The sequence below is a fragment of the Plectrocnemia conspersa genome, unplaced genomic scaffold, assembly GCF_051122295.1.
Source record: "Plectrocnemia conspersa isolate PC_06_02 unplaced genomic scaffold, ASM5112229v1 ptg000009l, whole genome shotgun sequence".
NCBI lineage: Eukaryota > Metazoa > Arthropoda > Insecta > Trichoptera > Polycentropodidae > Plectrocnemia > Plectrocnemia conspersa.
The window spans coordinates 29657349-29685125 of NW_028277173.1; the positions used below are offsets into that span (position 1 = coordinate 29657349).

Consider the following 27777-nt stretch of genomic DNA (forward strand, 5'->3'; position numbering starts at 1 on the left):
CGGTGGTTAAGCGATCCATTTCGTAAATGTGTTGTTGCAAACTAACATTAGACACTTTGAACACGCGTGATTATTGACAGCTGTCTGATTTATAGTGCTGTCAACATAGAAAACTCGAGTTGGATCAATCTGTATTCATCAGAATTTAATTATATTTATTTCGAAATTTCAATATTGACTACAGAGCAAACTAGTAGACACATTTTCAAAGATCTTTAATAGATGATGACTCCCACAAAGTTTTTTTTAATCTAAGTCAGTCCACTAAAACTCTTCGCGAAGAAGTGGAAGCTGCAGAGTATCAGATCCAATATCAGCACTCCTTCGCCATTCACTAGGATTCTTCAAGATACACATATCTGATGACAAGGAGGTCTAGAGCGGCGTCCTGAATTTCGTCCGCTCTTGGCCAAGATTCTGCACACCTCCGCCATTCAGCAGGATTCGGCAAGGTACACGCGTCACGGTGTTGGCCGATCGGGGTCCGCGGGCCAGAAATAGCACGGCGCAGTATTCCCGTCTAGCATTTTTCGTCATAAGCGTCGGTTTTCTCAACACCCGCCTCTCCAGTCGTCTGCGGATCGTCCGCCAGTCCGAGACTATCTAATCTTGTTTCGTTTTCTGGGACTGTTTCCCCGAAGCGCTCCAGCGGCGGATTCGGAGCTGATCAATCGCTGGTAAAATGTGCGTGAATCCGCCAGAATTTCCGCAGAAGAAACTGTGTCGGTGACGAAAATAAGTCAATCGGTCACGTGTGTGCTTCAAAAATGGAATGCGATATTTATTTCTGTATATTGTTATTGCATGTATTCGGAGCCGTGCCCGTTTTGACGAATCGTGAAAGTGCGAGATTCGTTAATCCTTTATTGAGACACTGATCTGGGTACCATAACACTTACCTCACACTGTACATGTTCATCACACGTATACAAAAGAAAAAAAGAGATAGCATAAACTATAAAATATCTTGATTATTCTGCAGTCTATTTCTAAACAGACTAAACACAGTAGTTATCCTATGATTTGTAGCGTAGATTCTACTTGGACGCATATTTGGCAACGAACATTCTTGGATCTTAGTTCATGAGTTTTCATGAGCGAAATGGTGCTGAATATTTTCACTATATTTCGTCTATTATATGATCTAATAGTTTTCTTCTTGGTCTTGCGTACCATTTTAATTTCAATCCTCTAACTCCAATCAAACATTCTGTTATTTTCCATATATTTTTGAAGAATTATCTTCTAGCTTTCTTACTCTCAGCAAGTAGTGGTGAAACTACATGGCACATTGTTGCACCTCCTTGAGTCTTCAATACTGTTAAAACAGAAAAGCATTATAGTAATTTCTATCACGTTAGCTTGTTGAATAGTGCAATCGATTTTCTTAATTATGACCCTAAGATACTCCATAGGTTTAATAGTACTGTTCCAGAACCAGACATTTTTTTTTGTTGATATTTTTCATTATATTATTAAATATTTCAGTCAAATAATAGTTACATTTATTTTTTTATTCTCATTGATTAAATTTATAAATAAAACATCTAAATACGAGCCCACGTGCTGTTCCATTGGTGAGTAAAAAAAATCCAGGTCAGTTTTATAACCCAGTTCCGTTGATGAAGTCTTTTTTCAAACCTTCCATTCCGGAATATAAAAAACACCCCCAGATCATTTCGCACAATTGACTGGAAACATTCTTCCGCACCCGATCTCACCAGTATATTTTGTACTAACATTGTTAACACGGCGCCACGCTCAAATTTGACAGTTGCGAAACGTACATTTGCTGTTCAAACCCAAACCTAAATTAATATAATAACTGTATAATGATTAATTAATTTAGTTTATGATTGGATTTAAATAGCACGGGAAATGCAGTGAGGAGTAACACTTAGTGGTTTTTGAGCGTGGCGTTGTGCTAACTAACAAGTACTTTTGTTATAATCTCATCAGAGATCTTCACTCTTCCTCAATCTAAAACACTCCAGCTATTGAATCGATTGGCTCATTTCATGCGTATTATACAATTTTCTTTAATCAATAACGGATGAAATTAATAAATAAAAAAAACATTAAATTAAGTGGATACATTCCATTCCGGAATATGAGGAACACCCCCTGATGATTTTGCTCTATGGATTTCGCAAAATAGATACATTTTTCAACGCATCTTTACAACAAACGTAGTGCACCTTATCTCACTCTTTTTCAATCCAAACAGTCGATTTGTCCATTTTTGGCAGGTATACGACTGTATATATACATTTATTTATTAATCAAATGTTTCACAAATAATCACTGTTTACGCACATCATGTAAACATCAATCAATCTTCACTAAGCGTAGTTATTTTTACCCTTAATCCGATATATTGCATCCATTCCGAACTTTTTATTGGTGATTGACGAAAACACAATAATATTGGATTTTTGTGACTAGATCCTTTTTTACAGGGACGTCATTTCAGATTTTTCTAGGGGTGGGAAAAAGTTGAACAGTCAGTGGTCTTTTTTTAATGTTTTATTAAGATTTATAGTATTTCATTGAATAACATTTTTCTGACCAAATTTATGGGGGCCCGTTTAAAATCCACGTCAAAAGCAATACAATTGTCCCGTCGCCGTCGCAGTGGAAAAGCTCGGTTATCTAACATTCATATTAAGACTTTTATAACAATATAACGGACGACTAAACCAAATTTTGACCAATAAGAGAGCGCAAAAAAGCAATTATCCCTTCTCAGAAGTCAAAAATCCACGTCAAAAGCAATAAAATCATGACGGCGCCGACACGATTTTATTGCTTTTGACGTAGATTTTTGACTTCTGAGAAGTGATAATTGTTTTGGCGCCCTCCTATTGACCAAAATTCGGTTTGAATATACTTCGACCAATACTTTTATATTATAGTCATATTTTAAAAATATAGTATATTTTTTTAAACAATTAGATATATTAGCTAAATAAATGAATAAACTAAAAATAATAAATAAAATTGAAGTGCAGACAAACTATCGAGCAATATGCGAGATACGACGCTTGTTTGTACTTCTTCCTATTATTTTCCCCTGAGAGATGAATTGGCTTAATTTGTATTTTGGACTTCACCTAATGAAAGTTCTAAAACTGTAAGTAGTGTTAGAAATTTCATTAGGTTAGGTTTGGGTTTGAACAGCAAATGGACGTTTTGCAACTGTCAAATTGAGAATCATAGACATTTAAATGTCTAAGAATCTCAATTTGAAATTTAGAAATTAAGATATTAATTTCACTAGCGCCTGTCAGTTAAATTATATTTTCGCTAGTAGAAATATATATATATATATATCTACTGGTGAAAATTAAAGGCTCAAAATGGATTGTATTAATCGATTATAAGATTTCAAGGATTCAAAAAGAAAATATATATTATACACATAAATCAAAATGAAAACCAGAGCAACGTGACAAAAACGTGTTGACAATAAAATTGTAATTACAGTTAACACTAATTTACTGAGTGCGAACAATACAAATTGAGCAGTCATAGATCAACACATCTCTGAACGAGTTAATTGGTTTACAATGGCAGCATTTTAATTGTTGATAAGCTTAATTCCTTTCATTAGCTTTATAGCTCACCATTAATATAGTCAAGGTTGTATTTATTAATTGCATGTAAATCTGGTATGGGAAATCGGAAACATTTTCTAATTTAAAAGTTTGACTAGTACTGATTTGGATCCAATAAAATTTGCATAATTGTATTAATACATCTAATCTAATTGTATGCAACTAAAATAATGTTTGTTTTAATGAATGTTTCAGTATGAAAATATTTGAAATCAATTTAATGATTCTTAGAGGACAATATTTAAATTATTTTTGTGTATTACTGTTGGGCAGATTAGGTGTGAGTCAGAACAGTGAACACCCCACGAATAACTCTCTACAACAAATTCTTTTCCGAAAAAAAATCGAAGGTTTACTTTGCATAAATGGACAAACAATTCATTTTATGGAACAACGTATTTATTTAAATGCACATATCGCTTAAAATAATTCCCTCTTTTTTTATTTTTAAACCTGTTTCTCCCTTCATTTAAAATCAAGTACGTTGATCAGTGATTCTCAAACTTTTCCATTAAAAATACGATTTAGATATTCTACTGTGAGTATTAATATTGATCGGATATAATAAAATTTAATCCGCTTTGGCACTGAAGATATATTGCAAATCCGATTAATATTAGAACGCAGATATAGTATGTTCGAACAAAATCAGCCGATGATGCCAACGCACGACACTTGTACATAATTTGCTCGTACGTTTGCCAAAATGAAATGAAATACTGCGTTTAACATGTTATATTTTAATTAAGCGCCATACCAAGCGTAAACAAAAAATTGCATGTGCTAATGTTGGTCTTAACAGCAAAATTATCGACTCGCGCAATACAGCCAACTGAATTAATTTATTTTAAAAGGGGTGACCCTTTTATTGTTAAATTATCTTTATACTGTGCCTTATACACAAAACACAGCATATAGTTAATAATTTTATTGAATATAAAATAATCTACTCACCGATCGTGTTCCATAGGACCGTATTGTCTGTAAAAAAAAACAGAATTTAATTAATTTTCATTGAAATATTATATAATAAGCAATTAACATGTACGTTATGTAATCGTTTTTTTTAGTTTTTTATTTATTATGTAGCATATCATAAATCTATAAAATACATATACATACGAATTGATTTTTTGGGAATTTGTATTTGGCTTTTTACTAGTTTATTTGGTATTATTAACTTATCATATTTAAATCTCTAAATATAATAACATAAATAATTACAGCAATAAATTGTATATATAATACATAAATTTGAATCAGATTTTTTAAAGTTTAAAAATCTTTAAAATTTTAAATGTAGTAAATATGGGTTTATGTTTATTGTGTACCTTTTTGGTTGGAATTTTAATTAAATGGTCAGTATACAATGGTCAATTTAAATAATGAATTAAGTGTATATAAAATGAATGAACAGTGTTAATATTAAATATTCTGTATTTTAAAAATAATGTGATCAGTTTCATTTTGACAGATAATCAGTATAAAATTCCTATCATCATTAGGATGATTTTCGGTATATTAAATTTACCGGCAACATTGTCGAGTGTTTACAAACATCATGTTTCGGTAAATAAATGAAACTAAACACATTGTTAAATTAATGATAATTAATTGCACTTTAGTTTAGATAATATTCACTGCACTGATAATAAATATATTCCACTATAATAAAATTTATTCAACAAGAAAAAATAGCATTGAAAATATTATCACGTTGACAGTTGTGAAACTTTTTATTGTTTAAACCAAAACCTAATCTAAACGAATTAACCAAACCCTAAAAAATTATAATAATTAAAATTTAGTTTGTATTAAATGCAAGGTATTAAAAATAAAAATACAGTAGACTCCCAGTGAACACGCTCCCTGTGAGCACTATCCCCGAAAAGTCTTGCAATTCATCCCCGACATCACGCTCACACTTATCGAAAGCACGAATTATATAGTGCAAAAATTGTATGAGATAGTGATTCTAATTCATCTCTTGGCAAAAAATTTTTAAACGTTATTTTTGTTGACTTTGTAGTTCATACATATCCAAAGAAAAAACATATGCATCCAATTTTATATTTTCTAATCCCCGAGTACACGCTCCCACTTAGCACGCACCCTATGTGTTATCTGGGAGTCTACTGTATATATGTATTCATATTCTAGAAAAATCAAAGAGTGTTTTCATAATCACGGCTGATTTATTATTTAATTTTTAAATAATTTTAATATTTAAATTTAAAAGAAATATTGACTTTTCTATGTTATACTGATAAAACATATTATTTATACTGACCAAATATTAGATTTATACTGACTGATAAAGCTATATATACCTACTGACCAAAAATCTATTTATACTGACCCGTTCATTATTCATACTGACTCATTCATTATTTATACTGACCATTACAGTCAATAAACTATTTAAATACAAACAAATTGAATACAAGTCGTAAATATGCTCTATGTAAAAATGATAATTCTGTTTCAAAGCAAATGTAAAAACCTTAAAGAAAAATGAATGATAAAAAAATGTATTTATTGAAAATCTTCCGTTTCAAAATGATAGGCGTTAGCTCATTGCGTTACAACAGTGTAAACACAATCAACGCCTACAAGTAGTGAAATTTTCATAGATTTCTTTTCATCGTTACATAAAAATAGAATGATGACTTTTGAGGAAACTTATAATTACGCGAATAAACAAATCGCGTAATTTTTCCAAAGATTTTTGTCGAGACTATCTATGATACAATCGTTATGCAATACTTTTGATTTATTTATTGTACATTTTCCGTTCTAAGAAGAGCAGCCCAATACGTTACAACGGTTTAAAAACAAGCAACACGGCTTACAATCAATATTATTACTATGTGCAACTTAGCTTGATTTTTATTTTATTATTTATCAGTGAGATTAGGAAAATCTAGGAAAACATAATCTGTTATGATTGATCAGAATTATAATGATTATTACGAATCTCTACACTAGATTTCATAAGGGATTCGAGGTTAGATCTTTCAGGTATTATTCACTAACTATACGGTAGTAGTCATTGACTATATACATATATTACAGTGGTGTGACAAAAGATTGGACCAAACATCATTTCCATATTTTTGTGTAATTTAAAAATGTAAAAACAATATTTTTAAATAACCAATTTATTTTTGCACATTATTAATTTAAAAAGATAGTATTTAGTAACACCACCTTTTTCTTTTATTACTCCTAGTACTCTTCTAGGCATACTCTCTATACTATTTTTGGGTCAATTAGCCATACGTTTTCAATGTTTTTTCTTTCAAAATATCTAATTTATTATTCGAGCACGATGAATTTAAGAACTGCTCAAACATTTTCTATTGGATTTATATCATATGAATTACCTGGCCAAGGTAAAACTTTGCCAAGTATTTTTTTTTTGATTTTGCCATGAGACTAGGAGCTGCATCTTGCAAAAATATGTATTTGTCGATAAAATATGGGTAAAAATGTATAGCCAAAACGTTTTTATATTGATCTTGATTCATCTTTCCTCAAAAAAAATAAAGGAGACCAACATCCTTGCCACTAGTAACAGACCATAACATCACTGAACTTGGATATTTTATATATTCTTCCTTGTACTTCTCTGAAGGTCGCCTATGCGCATAATCGCATGATTCGGTCAACGTGCGCATGATTGACCGCCGGAGAAACAAACAAAAAAAATTACCGTAAACATTTGTGGCGTGAATTAAAAAAGATAAAAAAATCTTTTAAAAACATAATTTAAAGACATACTTTTTACAATCATTACTAGTCTAATCTCGGTGTTGCTTGACTCATTCGAAACTTTTTTTTTTCATCGCGTTTGTTAGCCGTGGATTTTTTACTGCGGAGCTGCTTTTAAGATCCACTTTGGATAATCGACGTTGTAAAGTTCTCTTAGATGTATCGATTCCTTCATCATTAAAAATAGCTGTTACATCTTCATTTGTAACCGCCTTTTTGCAATGCAATAGAAACAATTTTTCTGTTCGTCCGAGGGGTGGTTTTTCGTTTTCGTCCATATTTATATTGCTGTGATGATGTTTTTTTTATTCTCATCACTGATTGATGAGACACGTTGATTTTTTGGACTATTTCTCGATAAGTATCAGTTTCTTCACCAAGTAAAGTAAAATATAGCAATTTTCACCTCAGCAGAAATATTTCTTCTTTGGGCTATTTTATAAAAAATCACTGCTTTACACAAAAATATTATTAAATACTATCGAATTATTCCACAAATTACCATTTAATAACAATTATGATGAAAGTGATTTTAGAAAGAGAATGTTTTGACAGAACCACAAATTGCTGCACACTGAATATAGTCTCCTATGTTCAATATGTACCTGTATCGTATCCCCAATCTTTTGTGTGTACATATATTCATTATTTTTTTGTTTAAAATCACAGCCTACTAACGAGCTTCAAATCTTTTAATGCACAACATTTATTTCCTAGATTAGTTGCTTGTAAATATCAAAATATGTGAAATATTGGAGTGGTCCAATTATTTTGTCACACTACTGTATATTAATAAAATATAAATAATATACACAGATAATAAGATTCTAAACAGATGCTATAAATATAAGAGGAAAAGTGACGATAGATGAACGTGTACAGATTGTGATGCTTCCGGCGCTAGCGTATAAGACCAATGAATGTTTTGCAGATAGAACAGGCAGCAATGCCAGGGGGTGGAGCTGCTGCTGGCCGCGAAAACTTTCGCCCGCCGTGGGTGCGCGAATCGACCGCTTCCACCGAATCGGCGCCTAAGCCGTCGTGGGCACTGCGCAAGAGGCAATCCGTGCCGCACGAACCAGAGCCCAACCCGGTCGCAGCTGTTGAAGAACAGCTTGCCAACGCTAAAGGTGCATTAGCGTCAACCTTTAACACTCACTTTACAAACACTCACAACTAAAGATTAGTCGATACCTCGATAATAAACCAAACAGTACAAAATGCAGAGTGGGTCAAATAAAAACCTTTTTATAGATAATCTCAGTTGCATTCAGAAAGAATCTGTCATATAGCACATGTCTTGGTAACTCCCGTTCTTCTTTGATTCACCCTCATATAAAATACATCTAAATAAAACTCGTAACTCTAATTTTTAAAATATGCACATTCTTCCCAAAATCTCAAAAAATTATACTTTATCAAATCATACAGCTCATGGTACATTCTAAATTTGTATTCTCTATGATCCGTCGCTATTTTTTCTTCTCAATAGTTTTTCATCATTGAGATTATTCGCGCTTGCCATAAGTAGTGTCCAATAACATATACCAAGTATATGTAAGTGTACCATTCAGATTCAGAGCGATAATCTCAATCATCTAAAATGATTATTTTTACTTTATCATAAAAATACCTTCAAAGGTAAAGATTTGTATTTTATTTCAATTTATACTTTTTCAGGTTATCAAGGTATCGATCAAATTGAATCTTATCTGTATACATAACATATTTCATTTCAGCGTCACTCAAAAAACAAAAAGTTATCAAACCTAAGCCGGAGAATGGCGTCGTCGTCGACGATGACGACACTGAAAAACCGCTCGTCAAGGTATATTTCACTGAGGGTTATTAAAAAAATATGATGTAAACAAATGGAAATGATTTTAGCCATCGTCGATCAAAAAGACAGTGTCGGAAGCGGGCAGTAAAGTCAAGAAGCCGGCCGCAAGCAAGCCCGTCGAAGAAAAGTTGCCTTCGAATAAACCTCCATTAGCGAAGCAACCGACCAAAGACGAAGCTACAGCGGCCAAGAAGCCTCCCGTTCTATTGAGGCAAGCGTCTAAAGAGGAAACCGGAAAGAAATGGCGGGATCCGCTGTTGGAGAAGATGAAAGAAAACATCGACAAAACCATAGCTAACGAAATACCCAAAGGACACACCTTGACCAAAAACGAAAGTCTCAGAAGTAAGTAATTCTTTATGGTCCAAAATATAGCACAATCGAGTCATAGTTGCATTGTGACTAATCGATGCAGCGTCGATAGTTTATAAATAAACATGGAAGCTCCTAGACGAGATTAGACCGTTGTGTCTTAGCGAAGGGTAATTAAAGCACACGCGCCCTAGTGAACTAGAGAGCTTTGTGTGTCGTTGTTTTGTTCTTCTCAGTTTCATATCAATATGGAAGAAGAAGGACTATTTTTCAGAGGTATGTTACTGTGAATATGGTGATTCTAATACAATTTGAGTTATTCTTTATGAATTGCTCTTGTATCGCTTTGCCATTGTAAATTTAATATATGATGATGCAAACCGACCCTTTCTGGACATAAAAAAGAACTTTTGATACATCTGATTATACACATCTTCAAGATTTCTGGATTTGTATAAATCAAAGAATTAAAATGTTTCTTTAAGCACTAACGATTTTTAATAATTTTAGGTTTGCTCAAACCTGTGCCGCCTCCGATGCCTCCGCCAATGCCTCCTAAACTACCGCCTCCTCCGGACTTTAAAAAGAGTGCACCCACCCAAGAGAAGGTAAAGCGATTAGAAATGCTTAAATCTAGGCCGAGAAGAAGACCCGATTGGACAGATATGATGAAGGAAGTGGAGGAAGGACGAAAGCTTAAACACGTTGTCTGTAACGACAGGTATAGGGACTAACTTCAAGGATCAACCGACTATATCCATAATATAGATTTGCTTTATTCTCTAAGGCTATATGTAATCTAAATTTTAACGAATTCAGATCCAGTCCGATTATAACAAAGGAGAAGGTCGTCAAGGCAGGAGAAGGACAGTATGTGTACGAGTCGGAGAAAGCAAATACACACAACCAGCTGCTGAAGCAAATCAACTCGGGCGTCAAGCTCAAAAAAGTGAAATGCAACGATAGGAGTAAACCAATTTTGGAAGGACTGAGGAAATTCAGGCGGCAGTTGACTGTTGAAGAACAACTTCAAAAGTCAATGTCGCAGGCCAACTTAGCTGAAGTGAAAGAAGTAAGTAAATTAAATTATTTTACTATCTATATTAGATACTTTTTTAATGGAAATATATGATAAATTTAATTTGATCCACTTTAACTGTTCTAACCTGCCAACGACAAAAGTTTAAGATACCATTAAATTAATTATGTTTAAGAAAATAATTTAACAGGTTCTTTATTTGTTAACAAGTTCATATAAATTAATATTATGTACCTAACCTAAGTTATGCCGTAAGAACGCCGGTGTCCACTTATGAAAGACGACATGAATGCCGCTAGGACGCGGGTGTAAATTCCTAATTTTGTATTTCTTTTTGTAAAATTATGAAATAATTTTTTTCGATACCTTTTAAGTACTTAGATTTTATTTTGATTCTAAAATAAATAGAAGTTCACACAAAAAAAATTAAATTTTCAGAAATATATTTATATAAACATGCCAAAAAAATTCTTGGCATTCTTAAGGTACACTGCCTTATTTCGCTTGGCACTAAAAGGGTTAAAATAATTATCTTAGTCTAGACTCTAGATTATTAAGATAATTATTTATAGAGAAAGAGATGACAAAAATTCTTTGAAATTAATTATGTTTCAATTTTACTTTTACCACATATTATTTAAAATTAAAAGTTTTGACAATGTTTTTTATTATTCCTTTTAATTTAAAAGTTTTCATAATTTTTCAATACCCGGAAGATTGCCAGTTATTGTGCAGCAGGCGGCAAATTTTGACCAATAAGAAAGCGCAAAAAACAATTATCACTTCTCAGAAGTCAAAATTCACGTCAAAAGCAATAAAATCGTGTAAATATTTTGAGAGGTGGAAAATTAAAATAAACCGAATTAAAACAGAAGCAATTATTTTTACAGAACGTAGACAAACTCTGCCACCACCTCTCTTAAATGAAGAGGGCAGTAACGTAAAATGTAAAACAAATATTAAATATCCGGGCACATGCCTGGACTCCAAGCTTAAATTTAATAAACATATTTTGGAACTTCGTTCTAAAGGGCTTGTCGCTTAATTAGTAGATATTTATTGATATTTATTAAAATAATTTAGCCAAGTTCAAAACCATCGCAGCTAACTTCATGCGTTATACTCGGATAATATTTTTTATAGATTTAATACTAATAGTGAAAATTTGATTACAGGCACCACCGGAGGAAGAAGAAATAGACGAGATGGACGATATTGATAAAGTGAGAGACGATCTTCAATCGACTAAGCAATTGCTCGCATTAGAATTAAGGTGGTTAAGATAGTCGTAGTATTGGAATATTCATTTTTTAAATTTAAAATATTATCTTACAGGAACAAAGAAGCTCAACAGCGAGAAAACAAGCGTCTCCTTCAGAGAATCACAAATCTCGAAGCGGAATTGAAGAGCGAAAGGGCGCACACTAAGCAAGAGCAAGCTAAGACTGTGATTTCGGTCGTAGATGCGTACGACGAAACGTTAGTATCTAGTTTAAAGCGGGAAGTTTCAGAAACGAAGAGAGTGGCCGACGATCTCGAGAGGAAGTATCATAGAGCAGCTGAAGAATTAGACGAAATGCAATCTGAAATGGAGGAGACGAAGAGGAAGAACTTGGAGCTGGAGAAAAAATTAGAGCAAGCTTTGAAGGTATTGACAGTAGTCGGAACATATAACGAGCTTGGTAACAAAAATAATAATATATTTCTCGAGGCGCGCTAACTCTGCAATCTACTCTATATAATGCTTCCGCTTTGAATAACATATTTTCAGGGTATTTATGATAATGATGATAACGAAGAGCCGACATCATACTTTTTGCAAAGAACGCGTGACTATGAAAGACAATGCGAGGTTTACAATCAGGTAGACAGATAAAATACCTAAACGCACATTGAACGTGTGACGGAGGAAATGTATTAATTTTTTGTATCTACTAATTTCTGATTAAAAGATGTGTTTAAAATACATATGCATATATTACGTTGCTCTTGTAGGGAATATTACCAAGTTCGAACTCAAATTCGAGGAGACCGAGTCACGCTCAGAAGCAGCAATCGATTCAAAAGTCCAGTTCGGAGGAAGAAATCGAAGAATCTAGTAGCGAAGAAGAGGTAAGCGAGTACGCATCATACTTACATTAAACTATAATTCATTAAAATATAATTTTAGGAAGATCCGGAAGAAAAAGAAAAGAAGAAGTTGCAAAAAGACATTAAGATGTTGGGCAATAAAATAAGAAATTTGAACGAAAAGATAGACAAAGCCAGGAGAGAAAGAATCGCCTTGAAAATGCAATTAAAGAATCAACAAGCCGTTCTAAAGTACGTTTGATTTTATATAATCAAATATAGTATGATATATGTTTATGAAATATTTTAGAGTGGAACGTAAGAAATATAAAGCACTGAAAAAGGAAGTAGATAAGATGGCGAGTCTCATGAAGGAAACGGAAGAAGACGAAGAAAACGAAGATGAAGAGACTGAAGAGAACGAATCTAAGAAAGTGGAAGAGGAAGCCAGCGAGGAAGAGGAAGAAGAAGAAGAGACGGAATCGGAGTCGGAAGAAGAAACTGAAAGTGATTCAGAGAGTGAAAGCGAGCCGGAGGTAAGTTAATCGTGATATTGTTGTGATTGTATAATATATTGTTTTAAACGATCGTGTATTATTTTAGAGCGGAGATATGGAAAAAATGAGAGATTACATGACTGCAAAGTCGAAAAAGCTAGAAGTAACGGTCTCCGCTCTGAAGAAAGGCAACTATCTCATCAGCGCCAATGTGGATAGACTCAAAGACGACGTGAGCAAGCAAAGAGAAGAGTCGTCAAACTTGCAAGAAGACTTGAACTCGGTGCTGGCCGAGCTCGAATAAACGTGTACTAAAAATTCGTGTATATATTATATTATTCTAGATAATGTTGTAATTTAATTATATATATATACATATGTATATATTTAGATTTGATAAGAAATAAGTATTTTTTACTCAATTTATAAAATATTTCTGCTTTATTTTTAACTGTGCATTAATGAAATATGTAAATTAACACAAACAATCAAAGTTTGCATTGCGTTTATTAAACTGTTTACGAGAGCCTGGCACTGAATTATTAATAATTAATCATATTAATCGGCGTTACGAGCAAATAAGATGTAAAGTATTATTATGCATTTACCGTTTATTCGATTTTTGTAACTTTACACCTGGTTTGATTCAATTTAAAAACAAATTGTCAATTTCGAATAAAATTCAAGCTAATTGAACACCAAGTGTTTTATTTTGCGAAAAAATATGTACTTACATCATGGCGATAGTTGTAATAGAACAAATGAAACGCGAACGTCTTCAAAAACACAAACAATGCGGGTATGAAGGTGCTGCCAGTACAAAATATTAACTGACATTTATTATGATACCTAAAATTAAATTCAAAAATAAAAACAATTTTTTAAGACAAAGTTATTTTACCACAAGTTACTACAGCGGCTTCCATAAATGATATCACAGGTTTATTTTACAAACCAAGCAATGACGTATTATTTTTTATAAATATTTATTGGAATTAATTTCAACGTAAAATATGTATTGTTTTCAGAAATTCTATTACAATTTCAAATTTTCAAACACTTTAGGACTGATATTTATGTTTTAAGCACATTTGGCTATAATATTCAATAAAAAAATAATGAATTAAAGTATGTTATTTACTATAACTGAAATGTCACTTTTTGTAAATTAATATAATTAAATAAAACATAATTATATATTTAATATTTGTTTGGCGGACAGATTCTGACGGGTTTACATGTTATTTATTTTTTTCCGTCGAGGTCCACATCTTAATTATTAATACATATTTTTGCTTTTTAGTTTTTCATTTAAATAAAACTTGCTGTTATATAAAATTATGAAATAATTCAAAGGAGGCCGGCCCGCACCTGATTCTTGCCTTGGATTATATTGCTCACAAAGTCGCGCGTTTTGAACATAAACTAAATAAAACAAATTGAGAAAAATAAGATGGTAGATGATTGCAATGCACCGTTCACTCCAGTGCCAGATTTAAGCGACGATGTTATTTTTCTATTGTAGCCCCTGTTTGTGGGAAATGGTAATTTTTTTCCCTTAATTCCTTTATCGGACTCTTGTTAATTTGCTGGATTTGCACTCAGGCATCGTGCCTTTTATCACTAGGGTTCCAAACACACGGCTCCGCCTGAATAAATTCCAAAAAGAAAATCGTTAGCTCCTGTGATCACGTTGCAGCGCTCGTCATACGTGCGAATCACAATACATCTACACGCAAACTGTCCTGTGATGTCCCTTTAACCCGGGCTACAAATACCGACGCTGCCTAGCTCAGCCAACTTCGCACGAGTAGTGGGCAATAAAAAAGTTGTTACGACCAAGCGTCATCTCAATTTGAATGGCGGGCGTTAAAGCTATACGTCAAGTTAATTGTTTTGTTTAAAATGGACGCGAGCCGCAAGAGAAACTCGAGCGAGCTCGATGAGCCTATCACAATCCAAAGAAATGTACCGGAAATCTTCCAAATATTTCACAACGTTCAATCCAACACCGTGCTGCATAAGAAGTACATCAAGGAACTGAAGAAAGTTTATAGAAAGGTTGGATTGATACATTTTGCTACGATTATATGGTTTATTATAATTATTTTGTATTGTAGATCGATCAAGAGGCGTTTAGAGAGAGCTTCATAAACGCTTTGCATTACACTTTTATGTTTGGCGACGCCAACGGTAACGTGGACAGAGTTCTTCAATTCGTAGCTAATTTTTGCACAGTGATCGACGACGATGAAGATTTTTTACACTTTGTGTTTGGAGTGATTTTCGATGTAATTGCGCATTATATTTATTTAATATACATATGTTATATTTAATTATATATTAAATGTATTGTAGTGCGTATCGGTAACCGGACAAGGAGTGCGGAGTCGTTCTTGTCAGTTGCTCGGTTTGTTGTTGACCGCCTTAGGCGAGGACGCTTCTTTGGATGACGATATCTGCGATAAAATTCTCGAAACTCAACTTGAACGTTTGCAAGTATGTTTTAATTCAAATTCATTTTTGTTTCTTTTATTACGGAGATGTCACATTTTTTAATTAGGACGTCAGAGGCGCTGTTAGATGTAGAGCAGTGCTCACACTGCAACGTCTCCAAAATCCCACCGACGAAGACGACGCCGTGACAAAAGCTTATATTTTTCATATGAGCTGTGATCCTAGCGGTGCAGTTAGAAGGTTTGCATTTTATACATTTTATTGCTTTCAATTAGATTTATATTCGTATTCATTTTTTTTTATTTTCATTATAGAGCGGTAGTTTTGAGCTTAGCCAAGAGCTCCAGAAATCTGTTACACATCTTAGAAAGATTGTGCGATGTAGACGAATCTGTACGTAAAGCAGCATTTTTATACGTTTCTTCTATTAACGTTACTCAATTGAAAGTACGACAAAGAGTGCATATATTGAAGGTACGTAATTATATAAAAACACATCATTTAGCACTAAGTATATCGATGATTTATGATTATGTTCATAGGTTGGCTTAATCGAACGCAGTCCTAGAGTACGTAAAGTCGTCGAGACCGCTCTAATACCGGGATGGTTGGGCGCCTATTGTGGAGATGTTTTATCTTTATTGGCATCTATAAGATTGGATAACGTTCAAGGCGCCAAGGATTCTGCATTCGTTGCCGGAAACTTATTACAATGCCTTTTCAAGTATGTTTTTCTTATTCAATATCATAATAACACTTAATCAGATAGTACCTACACGTCATGTTTGCTGATGGTAATTAACAGGACAGGTAAAATCTTACTTTTTTGTCCTGTCCTAATATGCTGACATATTATCACGTCTTTATTTTCCCTTTGAATAGAGATCAAAGAGTCTTTTTATAAACATACGAAGATCGTAAAATGAAAAAATTTCACCGTGCAAAGCCATAAATTTAAATTTTTAAATTATCACATTTTCTTTTAATTGTCATAATGCAGGCGGCGAATAAACAACCGGACAGTTAAATGTTTACAATTGTTATTGCTTCTTGACAGTATATTGTTATAGCCTGATTTTTTTTTATTTATTTGAAATCTGAATTGTGACTAAAATAGTTATTATTTTATCTGCAATCTACGGTTCTGTAATCGCCATGTTCTTAAATATACATAGGAAAATAAACGTTTTATAGAAGTAGTCAAGTAACGGAGTTACTAGAATGGCTGCCGACTGATCCTCAATTAAAATTGATACCTGCCGAAAAACTGACCAAAGAATCGGCTTGGTATTGGAGACATTTGGTGAGGCATCTACATTCGACCGAAAACACAGACAACCTAGAACAGGCGCTTCCGGAGTTGGTTATATTCACCGATTACGTCAGAGCTATTGTAGCTTCGCCTTGTCCGCCGATCGCCGACACGAAAGAGTACAGCACTCGACAGCATGTCTTGCAAGAGCTGATGAATATATTTCCCGTTTACGATATGGCCGATGTGGTCGGCCGTAAAGCTTTGCAGACTCTAGCGTATGATAGTCTGATAGGTATAAATTATAGTTATTTATATAATTACGTACAAAAGCACATTAAAATAACAATAATTTTGTTTTAGGTTTCTATCAGCAGTTCGACGAGGAAGTCATCAGAGCCATAATGAGAGCTGTGGATTTAGTGATACCGGATGTCCAGAATCGAATCGAGTTCGTCGCTTCGGTCGTATCTGAAATACACGAGCCCATCGAAGAGATCCCCGTACCGGAAGAAGTAGCAGTGGAGTCGAGCGAAGTCAAGATGATGCGAGCCGGTCTTAGGGTTTCTCTGAACGAAGCGCTGGAAGAACAAGAAGAAGCCGTACGCAGTCAGGATTTTTCTCTAGCCGCCAAGTGTAAAGAAAAAGTGGATGTTATCAATAAAAAGCTGGAAGAAATGAATCTGAATTTGAAAGAGAAACAAGCTGTGCAACCTGCCGTCGAAATTGTAAGTTTTGTGATTGATTGCATTCTTATATTTATTAAGCTAATATAGCTAATTGTTTATACACTAAACAAATTTAATCTAAACGTACATAAACAAAAAAAAAGGCTAATATTTATATTTTTTACATTAGGTATAGGTATAATAGTAATCTTCAAATTATCAGATATTTCTCCTTCGGAGAGTGCTTTATTTACTAAATAATGAATTTAATTCCTAGTATTTTCAATGTATCTTGAATTATATTTACATCCAATTTATCAGTATTGTTTCGTTTTTTAAATTTACAAATTATGTTGTAAATTTATTCTAACGATACTGATTTAAATTCTCCAAATTTTATATTAACTGTTTCATTATTGTATCGTACTAGTTTATTAAACTGAGTAGTATAGTGAGTAGTATGTATTCATTTTTTCTGCTATCATATAAGGACGGAATAGCGTAGTCCTTAATGTCTCAGACTAGTAATTCTGAGGTTGCGGGTTCAAGCCCCGGCAGTGGTACTCGAATTTTTATTTTTTAAAATGCGCTATACTTCCAAATAAATTTTGTTTTTATCAATGCATGTATTTTATTTTATTTAAACATATTTAAGTTCTTCTGAAATTTCAATTATTTTTATTTATTCTTATTCTTTATATTTCTCTCCTAACTTTTTCAGTGCCCTTTCTGATATTTTTGATGAATTTTTGACTCACAAAATATAATTAAATACCTTTATTTATGGATCTTATATTCTGAATGCCAATTTTTAATTATGTTGGTCTTATTTTGTTTTTTTCTGCATTTTGTATATTTTTAAGTATAATTATAGCTATATTCTTGCACTTTTTTAACACATCAAAATAATATCTCTTGTTGTTTATTTTTTAATAATGTTATTATTTAAATTTAAATTGTCTTATTAATTAACATATTTTTTACACCATTTATCGTCTCAATTATTGAACAATCATTTTATTTTTTAGGTCTTTCTTTATAATTGATAGTTTTTAAAATCTCCATTATATGCTTAAACATTATGTCAAATGTATTATTAATTATATTTTTTTCTCATTTGATAAAACGTTTTCCACTTGATATTATATCATTGACTAGTATTTTCAATTCATCAACCTCTTTTATTCTTAATTCGGGCCTCATTATACCGACTACCGTCATATTAATGTTTACATTCAACGATTAATATTATATAACATATATACTTATGTATATATTATATTATAATTATTTATATATATTATTTATGCTAACATAAGTGTACTTACATCTGCCGTTTTTCACCTCCAAAGGGGTGGGTCACTACAATCTTAGCTAATTACACGACAGACAAGCACACACAGCGAGGGCACACAAAGAACGATTTAGATTTTATATTTTTATGTATGCAGGTGAAAGAGAAGCGAAACGATCCCGAAACGTTAAACAAATGCCTTATAATACTTATCATGATGCTGGATTCGCCGCAGATAACGAAGCTGACGCCTGTTTTGAAGTCGTTGTTTCAAAACTTTGAAGTTATGATATTTCAAAATACTGAAATACGACAAAACGCTTTGAAGATCGTCGGTTTATATTCAATGTTGGACGAAGAGTTCGCTCAGGAACATAAAGCGTTTTTCTTCACTCAATTCATGAACATGGACAATGAGCCGTTGCTGGTGACGGCTCTCAAATGCGTCATAGACATCATGTGCATACACGGTGTGAAAACTTTTAACGTAGAAATTCAAGAAAGCGATACGAATAAATCGAGAAAGTCAGTGAGTAAGGCGAAGACCCCAAGTCAAAGTGATGATCCTGAAGGTATTTTCGATTTCATTAACGGATTTCTTCATAATATATGTATGTAGATTAATTTTTTTTAATTTTAAATAGAGGAATATGAAGCAGCAATTTATTCGCAGACAACACACGACACCATAATTGAACTGTTTTTGAGATTCATGAACAGCGAAGTAAATATAACATATAATAATATTTTATAAGGTATTATTCAATGTTTTAACTCAATCCAATTAAAGTGCACCGAATATAGAGAAGTGGTTGTGGAAGGATTATGCCGCTTACTGATGGCCGGAAGATTATCTTCATCGTCTATCATTAGTCGTCTTCTTTTATTATGGTTCAATCCTGCTTCCGGTGAGTTGCGAATATGAAATCAATACGAATCAGATAGTGTGGGTTCTTAGTTTAGAGAAATAATACATACCCCGCTATCCGAATCGTATTTGTAAAAAAATATTTTATTCAGCAATGTTTAAAAATATACAAAATTGTAGAAGAGGAAGTCACTTTGAGGCAGTTGCTAGGAACTTTCTTCCCCGCTTTCGCGTCGCACGTCGAAGACGCTCAAGAGCAATTGGAAGCCGCTTTCCTTCCGACGTTATCGACGCTCGCCAATGCTCCCCTCACTAGTCCGCTTTCGGAAGTCGATCAAGAAATCGTATTGAAGTTTATGATCGGCTTAACATTACCGACTGTGGCGCCTACTGTGAGTTTGTCGTTCTTCTACTCGTAGTATATATTGTTCTTATTCGTCTATTCAATTCCAGGCACGTAATGTACATTCAAATCTATGCGTCTTGATCATTAACGCTCTCGAAAGAGGAGCTGAAATGACGGAATCAATTTTATGTCGCGCTCTAGCACTCCTCACACCGCCTAGTACGATGGATTTATGTCAAGATTTGTTACGTTCGGCTACTACCATAATAAAGGTTGTCATTTTACGAATATAAATTAATTAGTGTTCAATAATTTGATTACATGCTCCGTTGCAGACCGTCTCCGATAAGAATTCTTATAGAAACATGACAAGATTTCAAGCTGTCTTGGCAATTGCTATAGATGCGTTGGAACAAAGGCAATCGACAAATCCTGGACTTGAAACTCTACCCGAAGACGCGAGCTTAGCGATTACCTTTGATTTAGGTAAATACTAACGTTAGTATCGTATAAAATATTGGAAAATAAAAAATTAAGCCTTTCTTTCCTTATACAGTAAAAAATTCCAATGCTCCTGAGCCGAACGCCCAAAATCTCACTTTGACGAGCAATAGAACATCTCAGAATTCCGAAAGAGGAAGTGTCACTTTTAATATCGATTGCGCTGTATCCTCATCGCCGAATTCTAACGCTAGCTCCGGTAAAGAAGCTGCTTCGATTTCGCCTTCTTCGCCTCCCACAAAGATTATAGCAATTACAGGTATGTATACAGCGAGGTCATTTGGGGGTGGGGCATTTTGGGGGGTGGTGATATTTTATTTATGAAATTATTATTACAAAAAAAAAATAGTTGATGATTTTATCTAATGTTTATCTAATGTTGTTTATTAATTTAATTATTCTTAATCGCAAACAACGCAATCCTTATATGTTTTATGCACATCAGGCATAATTACTTGTAGATTTACGTGATTTAGCCGTTGTTCTGGATCTCCTTAATGTCTTCTCTTCTTGTTTTCAGCCTTCTCTGTGACTTCCAATCAACAGAATAATTAGCCTATCGACAAATTGAAAATGGCTAATGGTTAAATGAAAATGGCATCCCTGTTTTATTCTGACCCAAAGTATTAAAATTTCACCATTTAATTTGTTGCTGTATATTTATTTCAATTCTAATATATTTTTCGTTAGATTCTTAATTTAATTTAGACATTAATTTATATTAACACTTAATTGATAGGTCGTTTTTTTGCCGCCTGATTCATGACAACTGTGAATTTTGTGAGAATTTCGCGCAACACTAAATTAAAAAGTATGATTAACTTTTATATTAAATAAGGACGGAATGGCATAGTCCGTAACTAGTAACTCTGAGGTTGCGGTTTTGAGCCCCAGCAGCTACACTCGGATTTTTATTTATAATTAAAAATGTGCTCTTAAAAAAACCGGTCCCAGCTGCAGTGACATCTATTGGTTATAAATTGTATTACACATAATAATTTATAATTATTAAAATGTACAATAGATATCACCAATTCCCAGACTTTCAGTCTGGTGGTGTTAATACTTACTTGTGGGTATTCATTATATCTGATTGATTGACTCAGTTGGTACAGATTTATCCCTTTGTAACGTATTAGGCTTACGCCTGTCAAGTTTTCACAACAAAAGATTTAATAAAAATAATTACAACTTTTAACATAATATTTTTTTATTAATTTTGATATACTTTAGCATCGGATGTTGCAAATCGAGCAATTAGGCGATCGACGAGAACACCTCGACCAGGCAAGCAGCCAAATGTTAGTACACCGGTTGCTACTCCTGGCATAAGAACAAGAAGAAACACTGGCTCTGTTCAAAAGACACCGGCTCAGAAACCAGAAAAACGTTCAGTGAAAGGGAAGTCAAATAGGAAGCTAGAGAATGAGTTGAACAAAGTCGCCGATAAAGAAGACAAAGGTAAATTTTTATGAGATTTATCAAAGCAATTGAAGAATAACAATGTATCTGATATTACAATATTTTAGGCAAGGCTAAAGGTAAAACTATAAATAAGAAGACAACCAAAAATAATAAAAAGCCTGTACAAATTGAAGAAAGCTCTGAATCAGAGTCGTCTTTGTCTATGTCTAGCAGCGATGAAGAAACAATACTACATACGATATGTCACGAAAAATCTCAAGTATATTACAATATATAATATATATCGATGGCAGTGCACAGTACTTTTTTAAAAATGACTCAAAAACTTCTTGCACGGACGCATCCTTTCCTATGCAGAAGTATAAAAATATGCAACTGTTGTAAAACATTTAAAAATTCGTACGAATTTAATTTTTAACAAAAAAATGCTACGATAATTTTCTCGTAAAGTTGCTGATTTTTGAGATAAGAATTTACAAGATTCAAATTTCCGAATTAACTTGGGTATTACCGGGAAAGGGTTGAGCAAAGCCACAGGTGTAATGACTGAATAATTGCTAAATTTTTTAATCGAATAACTTATAAAATTTTATGCTAATATAATATGATATAGTATGGTTATATAAACTCAAATTTCTGTTTTGTATCAAATGCAGCCTTTGCATATTCATGTTTGTAAAACCCAGAGCTTAATGATGTAACGATATCAGACTTTACATCTGCAAGCTTCACTCTTATCTCACGGTCGCTCGCACAAAATAAAAGTAAAACATTTTTTAGATTAATAATTAAATTCAAACAAATTATGTTTAATAGTTATTAAATTATTTATACAGTTAAAGTGACACTTTCATAGCTTATACGAATACACTGTCACTGATATATGTATATTAATGTACCTTTCAAATAAAGATTATTACCTTAAAAATATTTTTAGGCCATGTCTATGATAAAAGACAGTTCTAGCGATGAAGAAGTCTTAATTAAGACTAAAAAAGTCCTCTCCAACATTACTATAGCAGCAACCGATTCTGAATCTAGCGATAGGTAAGCAGTAGTAAAAGCATTTTTATTTGTAAATGTAGACTCAAGTCCATTATTTTTACAGTGTATCATCAAGTGACGACGAACATGTTTCACTAATACAGAAACAACTCGGACGAAAATTACAAAAAAAAAAATAAGTTATCATATGACGTAAAAATTAATGTATATTTTGCACATCATTTTAATTACATAAGTAATAAAATAAATTCGTCTTTAACTCTCACCAATCCTATGCCGAGTCTAACATAAAAATTTCATAACACCTCTAAATCACCATGAATTTGTATTCTATAAACACAAGTGTATTCCTTTTTACCCCAATTTGATGTAAAGTTCAATTTTACATATTCAAAAGCTGAGGAAGAGTACTGATTGACGTCAAAATATTGAGATGGACTTCCATTTATTTCGTATTCAAAGCTTCCAAATTCAAATCCTTCCTTGTCATCTCCACGAATCAAACCCTAAAGAAAAAAATGATATTTAATCCACAACAACACATATTTTTAAAAGTCATTTACGGTCAGAGTAAATCTTCTTGGTGCGGATGTTATTTCCAACGTAGGTGAAATATCCGTTCGGGTATGTTCCAGTGTTAAGCCTGAAATGTAAATACGACCGAACAGTTTTACGATCACGGCACCGTTGTCGCCGTAGAAGGCCCAACAATTTCCAGGGTTGATATCCGGCTGAAATTGTAATGCAGTTTTACAACCTACACAGAATGAGAAATTATATTTTATTCATACTTATATACTTCTAATATAATCGAAGCTTTCTCTTCGTGATTTACAGTAATTTTTTTGTATATATTTGATATCCAATTATTATAAATTGATTGTTCATATACAATATACGTATTGGCTGTTAAGACGCGCACAATTTTGCCTCCTTAAAATGTGTTATTTAAAACATATATCAGACTAATAAATTTCAATTTATTATCAAGCTTCTTAAATATAAAAAAATCTATCTTAAAGAAGTGTAGATACTACTTTTTCACCACAGTATTCTTTAATAATTATATATTGTTATAAAATAAGCTCTGGAATGCCGCTCATAATACTCATGTTTTAACATTTTTACGTCTTTGTGAAATGCTGCGAATGTTGAGAACAAAACGGATCATTTCTGCCTGAATTTTAAAACATCAGAAATTTTTGTATTAAAGGTAAGGGTCAAAATCCTTTGTATCCAGTCTTTTGAAATACGAATGTAAATATTATTTTAATTTAAAAATATTTGTCTTTTCCTCTCACTACTGTACCAATTTACATATTATATAACAAAATGAAACATATTCTTAGAACAACTATAATTTAGACATACAAATGTGAGAAGTGAATACAAACCTGTGGATTTAAGTGCGTAATCAGGCTTAGGAAATTCGCCCATTTTACTATTTTGTATCGCTGCTAGTTTGCATGGTTCGCATATGGGACATTTGATGGCCTAAGTTTAAATGTAAATTAAACTATGTTATATCAATTAACAGTACTGTATATAACTTACTTGAAAATATAGAATATACAAAATTGATATTGCAAACACCATATAAAGAACGGTGTAAGCGAAATGATATTTCATTTTGCGCTTGTGGCAGATATACTTTTTCAGTAATATTTTGTTGATTTTCATTTCGATGTATTTCGCTTGGTCGGAGTCGCGTCTTTGGTAAAAGTGGTTTGGCGCCACTGTAATCAATGGATAATGGATGGTATATTTCACACTTAAGTTACAAGCATTTATTACGTACCGACATCCATCTTGCTTTTTTGTGGATTTGAATTGTTGGAAAATAATATCATAACAACTTTTATATTGCCCATGTTATAAATATAAAAATGTATCATTTTCTTACCGAATAAATTGTAGCATATATTTTTAATTAAATAATAGCTGATGTTAGCACCAAGAAAAAATGATTTCAAATATTTGATAAGGTTTTGAATATTTCTTTATTGACAATTTTAGTAAAAAAATTAAGGTGGCAAGAACTGACTTTTCAATTACCTACCCTTTTGCATGGCTCCCGAAAAATAAGTTCGACCACGCTGACTCACGCAATAGTTTCACAGATATATAATAATAATTCATTCAATAATATTCAGTGATTTGTATACCCTCTGCCATGTTCATAGAAATAGCGTATACCCTTCAGTTAAATCAAAATATTCCACAACCAGACAAAAAATATACGCTATCTCATAAAAAGTGCGTTACCGTGTACCCTTTGGGAAATTTACATTTTTATATTTAGTACTTCATTAAATGACTTTTTCTAGTCTAATTCATGGGGGTTCGTGCTTAGAATCCACGTCAAAAGCAAGAAAATCATGCCGTCGCAGTAGAAATGCTCGAAAAATCATTTTAAAATAAACCTTACTTGACATTTCATAAGAATTCTTGAAGCCACGCTTATAAATTTGAATGCGACGAGTGCGGAAAACTATTCAAAGTTAAATTGAATCTATCAATACATAAAAGAGAGGTCCACCTAAATTCTACCAATTATGAATCCGGTATATTTTTATTATTTTATTTATTTATTTAAATTAAATTAAGACCATCATGGTCTAACAGGTTACCCCAATACGCCAAGATGGTTGAAAACAATACATTGTATTATTTCAATACACAAAAAATATATAATTAAAATAATACATAGAAAAAACTAACAAAAAAATCATACAGTATTAAAATTAAATGATACACACAGGACCAGCTCCTCGCAGCTGACATTAAACAGATCAATGTGCAATGCCAGCGTATTAAGGAGCCGGATGGCGACTGTCATAGGCGAGTCGGCAAGTGCGGACGTCCTACCCTAACGAGCATTATATGTATTATGTATATTGAAGTAAATGTATGTGCAATGTTTCAAAACAAAAAAATGTTCATGGCAGCTCATGAACGTTCATAATGAATACCTTATAAATATGAAAACTCACCAATACTGGTCATAATGTCAAAAGTGTGAAAAAGGGTTTAAGCTTAAAAGTTTCCGTTTATTTCACATAATTTTTCATAATGAATTTAAACATTTGGATTGTAATGATTGGGGTAAAATATATAAAATTAAATACTCCCTTTCACGACACATATCTATTCATATTGATTTTTGAGCTCAACAATAATTTATTGCTGCTCCATATTAGCTACCATTATACACATTTTTGGCACTAATAAATACATATTTAGACAGCTGATGTTTTCGGTCGTATGTAGCTTTTATATCCGTTGTTTCGACTGCAATTGATATAGATATATATTTATACAAAAAAATCTGTTTTATTTTATTAATCAATATCTAATTTCATTTGATGTTGGTCAAAAATTATTTAAGAGTTTGTCGTTTATATTAAAGGTTATGTTTTTAAATTAAATACTTTCTTCAATTTCGACCGAACACTGAGATTTTTTATAGTTTGAAAACATGAAATTAAATGGTTCGCTCCGTAAAAGCTGACTTAAAAATATTTGCATATAAAAAGTACATATAATCAAATAATAGTGAGATTCAATGAAAAATAAATTGTTTCGTTCTTTTAGGGAATATATTCTTATATTTTACAATAGGGAGACTAAATAGATTTAGTAGGGGTTTTTAGCCATTATATGATATTATAAAATCTACATTAGTATTTTTCAAGGTTGAAAGTGGGGAGAATCTATTGGTGGATTAAAACTGTATTTTATGAAAAACCTGGGTCTATAGCACATAATGCCGACACCTATTCCAATTGCTAAAAGTTTTACTCTTCTAGCATTTTCTGTTTTTTCTAGATCAACAGCAGGGAGACATTATTCACAAAATTTATAAAAAAGAAATGTAGGGGAGCTATTTATTAATTCATTTATAGTAGCCAAAACTTGACGAAACAGAGGGCGGCATATTACTTTGATGGACCTTGACGGGAAAATAACGGCCGATGGTGCCTCGTCCACCGTTCACTTACATATATTATCATATAATTTAATTTGTAATATAATGAGGGAAAAATTCATAAATTACAGCCTTATATGTGCGCATCCATCTACGGAAGACAAATCGGTAAAAGAAAAGGATGAATTTTATGATCTGTTAAAGTGGGTAAGAAACAATATGATAAGTAATATATACAATTACATGCTTATTTTAAATGCTACAATGAATGTGTATTTTTCGGTAAAGTTCTATTTTCAATAGTGAAGTTTAAATACATTTTTATCAGTACATATATATTTCTACTAGCAAAAATTTAATTTAACTGATATGCGGTGGTGAAATTATATGCTGCTCTAAAATAGCTCTGAAATTCAGTTTGACAGTTGCGAAAATTTCGTGTTCAAACCCAGACCTAACCTAATGAAACTTCTAAAACTAAGTATAGTTTTAGAACTATAATTAGTTTTTGAAGTCCAAAATACAAACTAAGCAAAATCGTCTTCTTTAAAAGGAAATAGAGCTTCGAAGGACCGGTGAAAAGTCAACGTTTACTTTAAAAAAATTAACAATAATATAATTGCCGCGTTATGCTTTATAATAAAACACTATTTACTGCTTATTAACTCTTGACCGCGGATGTCACCAGTAAACATTGGTTAAATAAAGGTGTAATGAATCTTTGGGCTTTGTAATATATATTTTTGTTGAATAATTTAAGATTGAAAAACACTTAAATTTATTGAAATAACTTATGGCATAAATAGGTTCTTCTCTACATATAAGTACATTTGGAAGTGATACGTTAAAGTAATAACCGCAGTGAAGGGGCTAAAAGAGATAGG

General features: G+C 32.5%; 4 protein-coding genes across 4 annotated transcripts in view; 2 read left to right on the plus strand and 2 right to left on the minus strand.

The window, feature by feature from the left end:
• The window catches only part of LOC148232599 (uncharacterized), a 29901-nt gene extending 15928 nt beyond the window's left edge, over nucleotides 1–13973 (minus strand). Inside the window, 2 exon segments of the mRNA XM_088191440.1 lie at nucleotides 4572–4598; nucleotides 13884–13973. Coding sequence (XP_088047566.1) covers nucleotides 4572–4598; nucleotides 13884–13888 — 32 coding nt within the window. The 5' untranslated portion in view covers nucleotides 13889–13973.
• Nucleotides 569–13607, plus strand: sals (sarcomere length short). Its single transcript, XM_088191439.1, has 12 exons — nucleotides 569–677; nucleotides 8323–8521; nucleotides 9131–9219; nucleotides 9279–9576; nucleotides 10054–10264; nucleotides 10363–10615; nucleotides 11758–11855; nucleotides 11918–12230; nucleotides 12578–12694; nucleotides 12753–12904; nucleotides 12963–13188; nucleotides 13256–13607. The coding sequence occupies exons 2-12, from the start codon at nucleotides 8338–8340 to the stop codon at nucleotides 13451–13453; spliced, it is 2139 nt and encodes a 712-aa protein (XP_088047565.1). The 5' UTR covers nucleotides 569–677; nucleotides 8323–8337; the 3' UTR covers nucleotides 13454–13607.
• Nucleotides 13974–14963: 990 nt separating the features above from the next.
• Nucleotides 14964–23213, plus strand: Cap-G (Chromosome associated protein G). The gene is made up of 19 exons (XM_088191592.1): nucleotides 14964–15210; nucleotides 15270–15440; nucleotides 15508–15648; nucleotides 15713–15846; nucleotides 15921–16080; nucleotides 16149–16330; nucleotides 16801–17153; nucleotides 17222–17586; nucleotides 18978–19392; nucleotides 19465–19544; nucleotides 19611–19728; nucleotides 19869–20080; nucleotides 20142–20306; nucleotides 20370–20520; nucleotides 20591–20794; nucleotides 21769–21996; nucleotides 22065–22219; nucleotides 22898–23007; nucleotides 23069–23213. Exons 1-19 carry the CDS (start codon nucleotides 15055–15057, stop codon nucleotides 23142–23144), a joined length of 3576 nt encoding a protein of 1191 aa, XP_088047718.1. The 5' UTR covers nucleotides 14964–15054; the 3' UTR covers nucleotides 23145–23213.
• On the minus strand, nucleotides 23149–25450 carry LOC148232603 (SUN domain-containing protein 3-like). The gene is made up of 6 exons (XM_088191594.1): nucleotides 25394–25450; nucleotides 24520–24701; nucleotides 24360–24459; nucleotides 23765–23898; nucleotides 23529–23696; nucleotides 23149–23471 (listed from the first exon to the last, which is right to left on the minus strand). The coding sequence occupies exons 1-6, from the start codon at nucleotides 25398–25400 to the stop codon at nucleotides 23262–23264; spliced, it is 801 nt and encodes a 266-aa protein (XP_088047720.1). The 5' UTR covers nucleotides 25401–25450; the 3' UTR covers nucleotides 23149–23261.
• Nucleotides 25451–27777: the final 2327 nt, after the last annotated feature.

What these genes read in the sequence shown, in the direction of transcription:
- sals (XM_088191439.1), top strand. Translation starts at nt 8,338, where the DNA reads ATGCCAGGGGGTGGAGCTGCTGCTGGCCGCGAAAACTTTCGCCCGCCG. An exon ending in ACAGCTTGCCAACGCTAAAG is followed by an intron (nt 8,522 to 9,130) that starts GTGCATTAGCGT and finishes ATTTCATTTCAG; the next exon opens with CGTCACTCAAAAAACAAAAA. An exon ending in AATCAACAAGCCGTTCTAAA is followed by an intron (nt 12,905 to 12,962) that starts GTACGTTTGATT and finishes GAAATATTTTAG; the next exon opens with AGTGGAACGTAAGAAATATA.
- Cap-G (XM_088191592.1), top strand. Translation starts at nt 15,055, where the DNA reads ATGGACGCGAGCCGCAAGAGAAACTCGAGCGAGCTCGATGAGCCTATC. An exon ending in ATGGTTCAATCCTGCTTCCG is followed by an intron (nt 19,729 to 19,868) that starts GTGAGTTGCGAA and finishes ACAAAATTGTAG; the next exon opens with AAGAGGAAGTCACTTTGAGG. An exon ending in AGCGATTACCTTTGATTTAG is followed by an intron (nt 20,521 to 20,590) that starts GTAAATACTAAC and finishes TTCCTTATACAG; the next exon opens with TAAAAAATTCCAATGCTCCT.
- LOC148232603 (XM_088191594.1), bottom strand. An exon ending in TTACGCACTTAAATCCACAG is followed by an intron (nt 23,899 to 24,359) that starts GTTTGTATTCAC and finishes ACACATTTTAAG; the next exon opens with GAGGCAAAATTGTGCGCGTC. An exon ending in AAGCTTCGATTATATTAGAA is followed by an intron (nt 23,697 to 23,764) that starts GTATATAAGTAT and finishes TTACAATTTCAG; the next exon opens with CCGGATATCAACCCTGGAAA.